The sequence below is a fragment of the Neodiprion lecontei genome, chromosome 3 (assembly GCF_021901455.1).
Source record: "Neodiprion lecontei isolate iyNeoLeco1 chromosome 3, iyNeoLeco1.1, whole genome shotgun sequence".
Lineage (NCBI taxonomy): Eukaryota > Metazoa > Arthropoda > Insecta > Hymenoptera > Diprionidae > Neodiprion > Neodiprion lecontei.
The window spans coordinates 16,919,983-16,932,741 of record NC_060262.1 but is presented as its reverse complement, the minus strand read 5'-3'; the positions used below and the strand labels follow the sequence as shown (position 1 = coordinate 16,932,741).

Sequence of the window (12,759 nt, the reverse complement as noted above, 5' to 3'; positions counted from 1 at the left end):
CTCCAAATCGTTCAAAACTAATGTGTCAATGTTTAACGACCTAAATCGATGAAAGCCCTTGCATCAAGAAACCTGATTTTAACCCATTTAAAGTTGATTCTCACAATCAGGTACAGAAAATTGTTTACAAAAAATATAAATTGCTCGCAAAAATTTTGTTTCTCAGATGTGTTTGAGTGCATTTTTTGTGCAGAATACGACGATTATTCGACAAAAATGTAATCACAAGCTGTTTACATTTGTCAATAAACAATTTGAATTCGCAGGGAGAAAAATGGTTCTTTTTAAAAATTTTTCATTGAAGATTTAAGCCTGATTTAAGCTACTCCAAGCTCGTTGGTGCGTGGGTTCCCAATGATGTCTTCTTGCATATAACGAGAGGAAACAGTGAACCTTAATAAATTAATTGGACTTCATTGGTTGGTGAGACCGCAGGAATACTTTAGTTTAAAAGGCAGGATGAACCAATTTACTGGAAACATATCATGAGATGTCAAACTCTTCCGCGTCAAGTGGCGAATTAAAATTATGTTATGACAAGTAACAATTATCAGTCAGCTAACAATAAAACTTATTGCCAAGAATTTTCGAATCACCACATCAAATATTTAAGGTGTACTTATTGTTAACCAAAAAGAACGTGCATCACCTACATAAGCCTCTATAAACCACTTTCGATAGCTAAAGCTTGAGATGCCAGTCTGCATGAACTGACAAAAGAGTTCTTGCATGAGCAGTCGGTTGCTCAATGCGCTGTGTTTCACCATTTTCTCTGGGTATAGACAATATAGTCACTCAAGAGAAAAACATACTAATAATCAGCCTTACATATTCAATTTGTGAACCAATAACTCTTCACGATATCGATTATTCATGCCTGACTTGCACGCACATCATCCATCTCAATTTTTCGGAAAAAAGTATTCTGGCAAATAAACGGTAATTCTCTAGATGACAGGTTATTCACGGTTTTGTATACAGGTTTGCAAATACTAGGTGATGGAACTATTTAGTAAAACTCATTTGGCCAATTATATTCTACCCATCTAGGACGCTAGCATTTAAGGGTGTTATTTCGAAGGTAATAATATTGACATTGAGTTATAATAACAAAGGTTGAAAGTAAAAACGCAAGTAATATTATTATGGTAAGGTGATATTTACATACATGAATATAAAATATAATTGACGAAAAAAAAACACTTGCATGTAACAATTCGTACATTTACGAGTAAAATAGAAATTTTATTCGAGGAAATTTAAATATCCTTATCCTTGTTTGGTCGATGTTTCACAGGGTTCGTATACAGGGAAAAACGGGAAAACTCGAGGGATTTCTTACGTCAAGGAAGTCTGGGATTTTCGAAAATGACTGGAATTTTGAATCTGTGGAAGAAACAAACTCGGTCTTATATATAGTACTATCAATTAAGAAAAAAAATAATTGCACTTGAAATTTTATTTCATACCACCAATTCATAAATTCTATGTATAATATTACAGACCATACCTACTTCTGTTTTTTTCTTACGGAAAATTGCAGGCTGTAGTTTGTAAATTGATATTCAAACAGTTAGTTACTAGGTAATATTTAAGGTATTAATATTAATCTGTAAAAAAATTGTCAGTAATCAGCGGCATATTTCTTAAGAGGTTGCTAGAAAAATCCTATATTCAGGTCGGATTACCTGGAAGTCAGGGAATTTCAGATTGCAAAAAGCGAATAAACCCTGTTTTAACAAATATAGTTATAACGCTTTGTCTACTTACTTATTTTTGTAGCATTTAATCGTGTCTCTGCTTATCCCAATGAACTTGTTCATTTGTACCTTGTTGCTCGTAGATAGGTACGATACGTCATGATACATCTAACAAACCTTGTCCTTGTCTGTTTACTTATTCTATTTCGTTTGTATTTCCCAAAAATATATCGAAAAAGTGTTTTTCAAGTTGAATATCAAGTATTATATGAAAGTACTTACAAAGGTAACAAGTCGCTTAACTTTCTACTTTCTTGGCAGGTTTGTTTGATTACTTGTAAAGCTTGTGTAAATGAATACCATAAGTGATATGAAAAAAATTGTATTCAACAATTTCATATGCGCACAAATTGTAACAATGGATAGTAAAAATAACAATGATAATGACAATGAGATTTAAAAGTAAAAAAAAATTTAAAAGCAAAAAAGAAATCTTATACCATACTGATTGTATCTTGGGTTCAGATACGCCGAGATCCGTTGTTTATAAACAGGTGATTTCACTTTAGCTTCTAACTGTGGTAAACGATGTGGTGTAAATTTAGACATTTACTTTTCAATTAAAGCTCAAAATTACTGCATACATCCAGCAAAATTTTACGTCGAATTTAAGATAATGCTGCAGAATTGTAATGTAATGTGAAGGAGGTGCACTGTAAATCCTATCGTGAATTTTTTCAACATTATTCAACATTACGTATTATTGTTAGAATAATTAATGTGAATAACTCAAGTTTTTCATCCTAATGTTTTGCGACATATTAGCAGAGTAACTTCATGACCACAGACTTATAGACAGGTCTGGGCACTCCGGCTGTAAAACCGTGCACGAAAATGAAGCCGATGTTGTGAATTTTTGCCGCTAGCGCTAATGAGGGAGAGGCCGACTTAGGCCGTGTTCGTAAATTGACTGACAGTACTGAAAATTCCCTAGGACAGAGTCAGAGCTATTTACGCACTTGGAAGCGCAAAAGAGATAAAAGATTGCCGACAGTACTGTCAGTCAATTTTCGAACACGGCCTTAGCACGCAAGCGCACGGAGAGAGACGGCTGCCCTATATTCCTCTCTTCGTTGCACACCGGCCTCGGGGATTGCAGCGTTCCGATCTTTGGTGCACAAATTGAGAAACACAGGCTTCAAGACGGTCATGCCGCGTTATATAGGAAAGGGGTTGGAGTGCCCAGACCTGTGTATATGACAGTGTTCATGACTAATACTTTCCACGAGTGATTTCTTCCATTGATTTACTCTGTAAAAAATAACTTCTACTTGGTGTACCGTTTGAATATCCATTTGATCCAACACTTTACGAGAAATATATTTTCCAGTTAATTGTTGCTACGTATGTTGTACATGATCACATATTTCATTGATTGACGCATATAATTACACTATTAGCTTTTCCAATCCTGTTGAATACAAATCACCTCTTTATCCAAGTCAAGTATGAGTTTTTCAACTTGTATTTCACACTTCTAATCACAACGAATAGACTGACGTGTCATTTCAATTACTAATCCTTTCACTGTAGGCTTGCCATAGTTTTTCTTTATACTGAATGATGGCTGATAATTTGTCCTGCGCGGCTGTAACACCTCTACCGACAACGGCTAAATCTGCCCCAGCATTGATCACCATTTGAGGAGTCTTGTATTGCTGTCCCAAATCATCACGGGACTTTTCCAATCTAATTCCTGGCGTGAGTTGTATCAAACCTGGATCGTCGAACACATTGTACTGACACACTAAACCAGCTACTAGGTTTGACGTTTCAGACAAAAGAACAGAATGTTTCACATATTCTCCAATGGTTAAGGCTCCTTCACTAGACATTTCTGCAACTAAAAATATCCCCCGACTTTCCTTAATCCCCTTCAGTCCATCTTGTAAACCAGAAACAATACTCGAACCAGGAACAGTATGGGCAGTAACAAAATCTGCCCATTCTGCTATTTTATAAACCCCATTTCTGTACTGCAAGGATACCGTGTGACCAATATCAGCGAACTTTCTGTCCTCCATTATCAAGAAGTTGTGCTCTTTGGACAGCTGTTTCAACTTATCGATAAACTCAGATGTAAAATCTTCAAGTAGATCAATATGAGTTTTTAAAACAGCTATGTGCGGTCCTGCTAGTTCGGCCAAATCTAAAACTTCATCAGCTTTTGTCAAATCTACTGCTAGACAGAGAGTACTTTTCTTTGCCGACATTATATTGAACAGTTTTGCTGCCGCTGGGTTCTTGGCAAGTTTTGCCCGTGATGCGAAGTCGATTCTCAATCGACTCACCGAGTTTTCTAAGAGAAAATCAAATTATATTTAAGTTTTAGTTACTGTGCTTAAAAAAAAAATCCAAATGTTTGGAGTATGATAACGCGTCTGAAGGATACTAAGATTATTTCCCTATTTGATCAAAAAACCCCCAGAATATGAATGATTTTTAGTTCGTTAGCTTCTAATTTCCTTGGTCAGGTTAAATTCTTCAATTACACCGACTCACCTTCGCTGTTTAATTGATCTTTACTTTGTTCCACATAACTTTTGACGTCTTGGACGATGGCTGACGTCACTTTGCCTGCATTCAATAGGTATTGCATTAAACTAGTCAGAGAATATAAGCTCCTCATTCGGATGCCCTCTGCACTTAGATTGTGATCACCACCCTGCTGTCGATCCAGAATAACGACAGCTTCCTCAACCTTCAACCCTACATCTGTTAGGTCTTTTACAGCCTCTAAAACGCTACTCCCAGTCGTCACAATGTCTTCAATTATGATGCAATTTTCGCCCTCTTTGAATTGGCCCTCAATTATTTTTTTTGTCCTATAGGATTTAGTCTCTTTCCTCCTTATCAGCAAAGGTATGTTTGATTGTGCAGATATCAAAGCAGCAATTGGCAACGCTGTGTAAGGCATACCACAAATTTGTGATGCACTTTTGCCATTTTCTGCCAGGGTCCACAGTAAGGTGGACACAGACTTCTGCAAATTTTGGATACTAGTCAACAAGTGATATTTAGTTTCGTCAATTAAAGAAGTGTGGCGTAAGAAGATAAAGAAACGTTAGTTTCAACAGAACATTCAATGTTGCACTGGGTATAGATAATCGGTGGTCGAAACTCATAGTTTGCACATTTTTTTGAAATGCAGCCACATTTGAGGGATAACCCATCTGGAAGTTGGACATACATTACTGTTATGAGACTTCATAGCAGTAACTGCTTCACGTGATTCTAGCAGACTTCAGGACTTAAACAGTCATGAAACTGCGCTGTGCAGCAATCCGTAGTCATTGATTCGTTTTATATGATGTTTTCTTCGCGTATATTTTGGCCTTTATTTATTTTCAAACAAAATTGATAATTGGAACAGAAGTAACGAAATATAAGTTACCTACCATCAACCGCGGATGTGAAATAATTACTCTTAGATCAAAGCAGACGGGTGTCGGCCGGCCGGCTTTTGTTACGAAGCTGCCGAACTTCATGGCGTTGATCTCGAATAGTTCCACAGCTAATTCCGCCAAGCGATTTTCCATTATAGTCGAGTCAAAAAATACTCAAATCAACGCAAAGAAATCAACTAGACGTCTTGTATCCAACGCAAATGACATTAAATAGAGTAGACTGCACGGAAAGCCGTAAATGTTTGCTTGACACGTGCTACTTGACGAATGACAACAGTGTATGTATTTTTGTGTGTACACTTGGGGACAATGAATCTGAGACCACGGAGTAGTAGGAAGGAACAACACTCGAGCAGCACTTTGCTCAAAAGCTGGCCCAGTTTTTGGGACAGCGTAAGAATTGTCAAGGTGCGATTTAAGCGCCTCTTGCGGTGTAAGCCCGTATAGCGCACTCACCCCCTTCCCCATATGGGGAGCTTTCCAGCAACGACACAGAGCGACACAGAACGACACTGTGTCGAACATGGTGCTTTCCAACAACGACACAGAACGACACAGTCGTCCGGACACAGCTGCAGAGCAAGGTTGGACACTGTGTCGGATTCATTGCTGCCAATTTTTTAGTTAGAGATTTTATTTTCGACGCATGGTATTGTTTACATTTATTTATTAAATGCAATGATAATCTACACGCATTTCACAAATGTTTTTTTTTGTCCTGGAGCGCTCAATGATCTTAGATTTTTCGTTTAATGCATGAGCGGACTCTAGTGACTGAATTAAGAACCTCGAAGCGTTCCAACAAGCACCAAGGCACGGTGAACACCCCCACCACTGAAGTTTTGACCGAGTTGCCAGACCTGTATGTAAGACCGTGGGTTAAGCTCACTGATCTGTATATTACACTGGATGGCGCACGGTCTTACATACAGGTCTTGCAACTCTGGTGGTGGGGGTAGGCTAGGAGTGACTCACATATTGAATCAATTTGTAGTTTACGGTTTCGGCACTGCGTCGCAACTATCTAGTAGGGCTGAGTTACAGAAACTCAAATTTCGTTATTTTTGGCGGGTAGGCTGTAGCGCCATTGCGCCAACAGAGAGAAATTTTTTCTATCTCTGTCGCTCACAGTAGGGCGATTCTATAACTCGTTATAAGAATAACGATTCGGAACGCTATCGTAACGATAACGAATTTCGCTGCGTGTAACGACAATCTCATAACGACGGTGCGATTCCGTAACTACGAATAGCGACACTTCGACGTTACAGAATGGGATAACGAATCGTCGTTATGGATACCGACAGGAAGTGACGTATTGTGACAAATCCTTAGTAAATAACTAGAATTTTATCGAAACTCGCCTTAAAATAGTTGAAATTCGTGCCGCGGTGGCGCGCATGAAGGTTTAAATCGAGGCGCGCACAATCATTCAGTCACAGTCAGTAGCGCGATTCTGTAACTCGTTATGCTGTCGTTATGGACTCATAACGACAAGTTTCGTTATGCTACCGACCGCATCGCTATTATAACGACAAATGCGATTCTGTACACTATTCTTAGCGAGTTTTGTCGTTATTAGTAACGAAAAGTTTCGTTATGATGTCGTTACGGTGCGAGCGGATAGCGAGGCTCAGAGACCCCCTCGGTACGCTATAACGACCATTATAACGACACTTTGCACACGAGCTAGAGGAGTGGTGTGCGTTTCCCATATTTTTCTTGACTCCGAGAAAGTGCTTTGAAAAGTGCTCCGAAAGTGAAAAATAATTACGACGTTTGAAATAACAAGTAAGTAAGTTGAATTTTGCAGTAATTAGGAATTATCAATGCAGATTGACTTCAGAAAAAACTGTAGAATAGATTTCATTATTTTCTAAAAAAGAATAACATAACCTATAAATTGTAGTGTTGCTCCGAAGAACCCACAAAGTTGCTTCCACAAATATAATTATTCATTAATTTTATTAATAATTCATTTCTACTATTAAGTCTATTATGTACGCTGTTTCTTTGATTATCTTCAATCTCAAAGGATCATAGCTATCGAATACCTTGCTTGGGATGTGTTCGTTCTTGAGGAAAGATTACGTCGACTCGAACGTCGTGTGGAAAGAAGGCGACTGAGAAATGCTCAGAATCCTTTTCAGCTACCACGAGAAGAGTTTCTCAGCCTTTTTCGCCTGCCTCAAGAAGCTGTGATGAATCTTGGTTAACACCTTAAGCGCAGTCAAAGCGAAAATATTTTTCACTGTTCAGCAAAGCAGCATAGGTTCAGTTTGAGTTTTATATACATAATATGCATATTATATTTAGTCTACTTTTTTCTAAATCAACATATTTTCCATCAGGTGATGCTGGATATCCGTTGGAGCCTTGGCTGTTAACACCTCTGGCCAATTTTCCTGAAGATACGCGACAACATCAATATACACAACAACTATGTAAGGCTAGAAGCGTCGTCGAGCGGTTTTTTGGAGTTTTTAAATCTGTATGGAGATGCTTGTCATACCAGCGAGTCTTGATGTACGAACCAGCGTTCGCAGCGAAAATTGTTAATGCGTGTGCAGTACTGCACAACATGAGAGTGCAACTACGATTAAACAATGAAGATGACGAACAACTAGCACCGATAGCTCATCCCGTAGAGAATGATGTTGATCCGATGGATCAAGATGAAGAATACAACAGACGAGGACCACGCGCTTTGGCTCAACGAATTCAACAACAAATTATGAGAGAAAGATTTCCCAACTTCCGTGATGCGGAAGAATAGAATACAGAATATGGAATGATGTTTATGGTTAAATTGCCAACAAGTATAATGTTTAAAGGTGATGAGAGAAATTAACGACAACAGAGTCAGAGCGGTGTTACGCCCCGACGTTCTGCCTTGGCGTACCTTTTTCAAAATTCCATGTCATTTCATTTCTTTAATATCTTCAATCCACAGATATTATTTCATCAAAATCTCATAGGCTCATAGGAGTAAGGCTCCGGTCAAGCATCTCTAGACGCCGTTCGATTCCTGGCTCCGTCGTTAATTTTTCAAAATCACCAATTTTTCGAATTTACATTCCTTCAACTATAATGTTTACAATTGATTGTACCTAAAGAAATATTCAATTGTGTTCTTAAAGTATAACTTTATTTTATAAAAAATATTCACCTTTTTTAACCTGAACAAAAAATAAAAACGCGAAAAATCTTTATTCTAAACTAGACCTCAATTTTTTTTCAAGTGGTATTGTTTTTAAATAGCTTTGCCTCCATGAAATTAACAAACTCAAAGATTTCTTGAAGTATTGAAAATATTACAGCTCCAGTCATGATCTTTAGTAAAAAATAGGAGTAGTTATATAATTTCACTCTTCAGAATATTGGTTCTACGTGAAGAACCCAATGGTGGTCCATGCAAAAAGAATAGTGAGGAAAACGTAGAAGCAGTAAACGCTGCATGGGGATTCACGACACGTGGTCAAAGGGCTCCTTTTGAGAGTATGAGAGCAAATAAATTTTTTTACTTGTATTAAAATTTATTAAAAGTATTAAACGGTGTTAAGATATAATAACAATGATGATATTTATATTTACAATGTTCACTATACGATGGATTTGCACTGCCTGTGACTGAGTGATTGTGCGCGCCTCGATTTAAACCTTCATGCGCGCCACCGCGGCACGAATTTCAACTATTTTAAGGCGAGTTTCGATAAAATTCTAGTTACTTACTAAGGATTTGTCACAATACGTCCCATTCTGTAACGTCGAAGTGTCGCTATTCGTAGTTACGGAATCGCACCGTCGTTATGAGATTGTCGTTACACGCGGCGAAATTCGTTATCGTTACGATAGCGTTCCGAATCGTTATTCTTATAACGAGTTACAGAATCGCGCTACTGCTCCCCCTGGTCACAGTCAGTGCAAATCCATCGTATAGTGAACATTGTAAATATAAATATCATCATTGTTATTATATCTTAACACCGTTTAATACTTTTAATAAATTTTAATACGAGTAAAAAAATTTATTTGCATTCATACTCTTAAAAGGAGCCCTTTGACCACGTGTCGTGAATCCCCATGCAGCGTTTACTGCTTCTACGTTTTCCTCACTATTCTTTTTGCATGGACCACCATTGGGTTCTTCGCGTAGAACCAATATTCTGAAGAGTAAAATTATATAACTACTCCCATTTTTTACTAAAAATCATAACTGTAGCTGTAATATTTTCAATACTTCAAGAAGTCTTTGAGTTTGTTAATTTCATGGAGGCAAAGCTATTTAAAAACAATACCACTTGAAAAAAAAATTGAGGTCTAGTTTAGAATAAAGATTTTTCGCGTTTTTATTTTTTGTTCGGGTTAAAAAAGGTGAATATTTTTTATGAAATAAAGTTATACTTTAAAAACACAATTGAATATTTCTTTATGTACAATCAATTGTAACCATTATAGTTGAAAGAATGTAAATTCGAAAAATTGGTGATTTCGAAAAATTAATGACGGAGCCAGGAATCGAACCTGGCGTCTAGAGATGCTTGACCGGAGCCTTATTCCACTACACCACCTAGCCGCTGTTACGTGGGGGTAAGAGTGTACTGAGCGTCGGATCGTGTCGGTCTGCGTCAGTAGAATTCTGGACCAGGGCCTCACCTCAAGTTCGGAAGAGTTGATCAATCGAACGATGTTGAACGTCGGTCACTTAGTCTTTGTAGATTTAGAATGATATCTTATTATCGAAAGATATAGTTGAAAGTGTCAATTTGCTGATTCTGATACATGTTAAAAATGATTCCAACGATTATTTATCAAAACGCTAATGTAGTTATTATTATTAGCACTTAAAATTACCTGATTCGGTTGAATCAGGGCCGAACTCAATTTAATTATGGAAAATGGAATGGCATAAAAATGTCTATTCTCGAAATGATGAGATTTAGTAAAGCACAGAAAAGATGGAAACGTAGAAGATAGTGAGTCTTTTGCAGCTAACAGAATAACTGAAAGCTCAAATTTGACGAATTAGCGCGATTATTGATTATAATTTTAACTTAAAAAGAGGGATATTTTCAGACTGAGCGCTACTGATGCTAATTCAGCAGTCCCTTATTTCCGTTCTTGGTACCAGTTAAATAGAAGAAAGTTGAACCTTATATTAGGGATCATTGTTGGTCTCTATGTGACTTTTTCCAGGAGGGGTGGAACTCGCCGTTATTAGAATATGAGATTTTGATGAAATAATATCTGTGCATTGAAGAAATTAAAGAAATGAAATGAAATGGAATTTTGAAAAAGGTACGCCAAGGCAGAACGTCGGGGCGTAACACCGCTCTGACTCTGTTGTCGTTAATTTCTCTCATCACCTTTAAACATTATACTTGTTGGCAATTTAACCATAAACATCATTCCATATTCTGTATTCTATTCTTCCGCATCACGGAAGTTGGGAAATCTTTCTCTCATAATTTGTTGTTGAATTCGTTGAGCCAAAGCGCGTGGTCCTCGTCTGTTGTATTCTTCATCTTGATCCATCGGATCAACATCATTCTCTACGGGATGAGCTATCGGTGCTAGTTGTTCGTCATCTTCATTGTTTAATCGTAGTTGCACTCTCATGTTGTGCAGTACTGCACACGCATTAACAATTTTCGCTGCGAACGCTGGTTCGTACATCAAGACTCGCTGGTATGACAAGCATCTCCATACAGATTTAAAAACTCCAAAAAACCGCTCGACGACGCTTCTAGCCTTACATAGTTGTTGTGTATATTGATGTTGTCGCGTATCTTCAGGAAAATTGGCCAGAGGTGTTAACAGCCAAGGCTCCAACGGATATCCAGCATCACCTGATGGAAAATATGTTGATTTAGAAAAAAGTAGACTAAATATAATATGCATATTATGTATATAAAACTCAAACTGAACCTATGCTGCTTTGCTGAACAGTGAAAAATATTTTCGCTTTGACTGCGCTTAAGGTGTTAACCAAGCGCAGTCGATGTAGTGTTAGTATTGTGGCTCTGACTGCGCTTGGTCAAGACCATATTTTCGCGGTCATATTTTTCGACATCGACCGCGCTCGGCCAATACCCTATGCGCAGTCGAGTGACAATATTTTACAACAACTCCGCTTGGTCAAAACCCTAAGCACAGTCGTTGAAAATAAATTTTTTTCAATTTTTCGGCCGCTTATGCAGCATTCAGATATATGCAAAATACACTGTATGACATCATAACTTACCAATTAGCCAAGTTCTTCGTTCTCCTCGATTATAATGGAATTCCATAGCCCTCCGGATAGGTGATGTGCTCCATATGTACGCATCATTTCGAGCACCTGGATATCGTGGATTTATGTTCAATATTGTGAGATCTGGATCAACAATCTGCAACAAGAATAATAATAAAGAAGTTGAAAGACAAAACATTACATTCAGTTACGCACGGAATAAAATAGAAATTCCTTTAAAATTTATAATAAATTCTTATACAAGAATGACACAATTAGGCAATTTCACTTGAAATTCTCATTTGTAATTTTTCTCGTCATTTTTATCATTTTCAATGATAAAATTTGAAGCAAAATTGTAAAATTTAAATAATTTATTTGGAAGAACTGCATCATGGATGTTTAAGGAGACATATTTCTTCTATTCATACTTACTGCTTGCACGTTCAAAGTATGCCGGCCATGATGATTGACGAATGCCTCCTCATGTTCCGATGGGGCAAGTATGTGTACAAACGTACAGTCGATTGCGCCTATTGCACCCTCAAATGGCTATGGAGCAGTTGCAAACTTTTCCCTTCCTTGCTGCCGATCGATGGCAGTCATTGGAAATTTTACCCATCTACGAAGCAAGCGCCTGTTGATTGCTTCGGTAACAGCATGCAGGCAACGACTTGTTGATGACTGGCTGATGTTAAATTGTTGTTGGTTGCCGACACTCCGTTGATAACAACCTTGAGCGTAAAATCGAATGGCGACCAACACCTGCGAAAAATATTGAAAGATTAATTTTAAGAACATTGTTTTACTGACACGATTTCTTTGAGGTGAAAAAATACAATAATTCCAAAATTACCTTGATTTCTGGGCTTAACCCAATAACCCATTCACTCTGCAACTCTGCACGTAATAGATTAATGAGATTCATCACAGCTTCTTGAGGCAGGCGAAAAAGGCTGAGAAACTCTTCTCGTGGTAGCTGAAAAGGATTCTGAGCATCTCTCAGTCGCCTTCTTTCCACACGACGTTCGAGTCGACGTCATCTTTCCTCAAGAACAAATACATCCCAAGCAAGGTATTCGATAGCCATGATCCTTTGAGATTGAAGATAATCAAAGAAACAGCGTAAATAATAGACTTAATAGTAGAAATGAATTATTAATGAAATTAATGAATAATTATATTTGTGGAAGCAACTTTGTGGGTTCTTCGGAGCAATACTACAATTTATAGGTTATGTTATTCTTTTTTAGAAAATAATGAAATCTATTCTACAATTTTTTCTGAAGTCAATCTGCATTGATAATTCCTAATTACTGCAAAATTCAACTTACTTACTTGTTATTTCAAACGGCGTAAT

General features: G+C 37.5%; 1 protein-coding gene and 2 long non-coding RNA genes across 6 annotated transcripts in view; 1 reads left to right on the top strand and 2 right to left on the bottom strand.

The window, feature by feature from the left end:
* The window catches only part of LOC124293599, a 40,112-nt gene extending 32,363 nt beyond the window's left edge, over nucleotides 1-7,749 (top strand). The window contains exons 1-4 of one of the 4 annotated variants that reach the window (XR_006903472.1): nucleotides 5,855-5,882; nucleotides 6,610-6,958; nucleotides 7,203-7,439; nucleotides 7,519-7,749. This is a non-coding gene — a long non-coding RNA (uncharacterized LOC124293599). Of the gene's footprint in view, nucleotides 1-5,854; nucleotides 5,883-6,083; nucleotides 6,100-6,609; nucleotides 6,963-7,202; nucleotides 7,440-7,518 lie in introns of those variants that run through there. The other 3 variants (XR_006903474.1, XR_006903473.1, XR_006903475.1) reach the window with 3 other exon arrangements.
* Nucleotides 2,868-5,629, bottom strand: LOC107216518 (uridine 5'-monophosphate synthase). The gene is made up of 3 exons (XM_015653731.2): nucleotides 5,159-5,629; nucleotides 4,263-4,743; nucleotides 2,868-4,059 (listed from the first exon to the last, which is right to left on the bottom strand). Exons 1-3 carry the CDS (start codon nucleotides 5,297-5,299, stop codon nucleotides 3,269-3,271), a joined length of 1,413 nt encoding a protein of 470 aa, XP_015509217.2. The 5' UTR covers nucleotides 5,300-5,629; the 3' UTR covers nucleotides 2,868-3,268.
* Nucleotides 7,750-10,785: 3,036 nt separating the features above from the next.
* Nucleotides 10,786-11,162, bottom strand: LOC124293600. The gene is made up of 2 exons (XR_006903476.1): nucleotides 11,096-11,162; nucleotides 10,786-11,016 (listed from the first exon to the last, which is right to left on the bottom strand). It is a non-coding gene; the product is annotated as an uncharacterized LOC124293600 (long non-coding RNA).
* Between the last annotated feature and the right edge of the window lie 1,597 nt (nucleotides 11,163-12,759).

What these genes read in the sequence shown, in the direction of transcription:
- LOC107216518 (XM_015653731.2), bottom strand. Translation starts at nt 5,299, where the DNA reads ATGGAAAATCGCTTGGCGGAATTAGCTGTGGAACTATTCGAGATCAAC. An exon ending in TTTCACATCCGCGGTTGATG is followed by an intron (nt 4,744 to 5,158) that starts GTAGGTAACTTA and finishes CAAAATTTGCAG; the next exon opens with AAGTCTGTGTCCACCTTACT. An exon ending in AGATCAATTAAACAGCGAAG is followed by an intron (nt 4,060 to 4,262) that starts GTGAGTCGGTGT and finishes ATTTTCTCTTAG; the next exon opens with AAAACTCGGTGAGTCGATTG.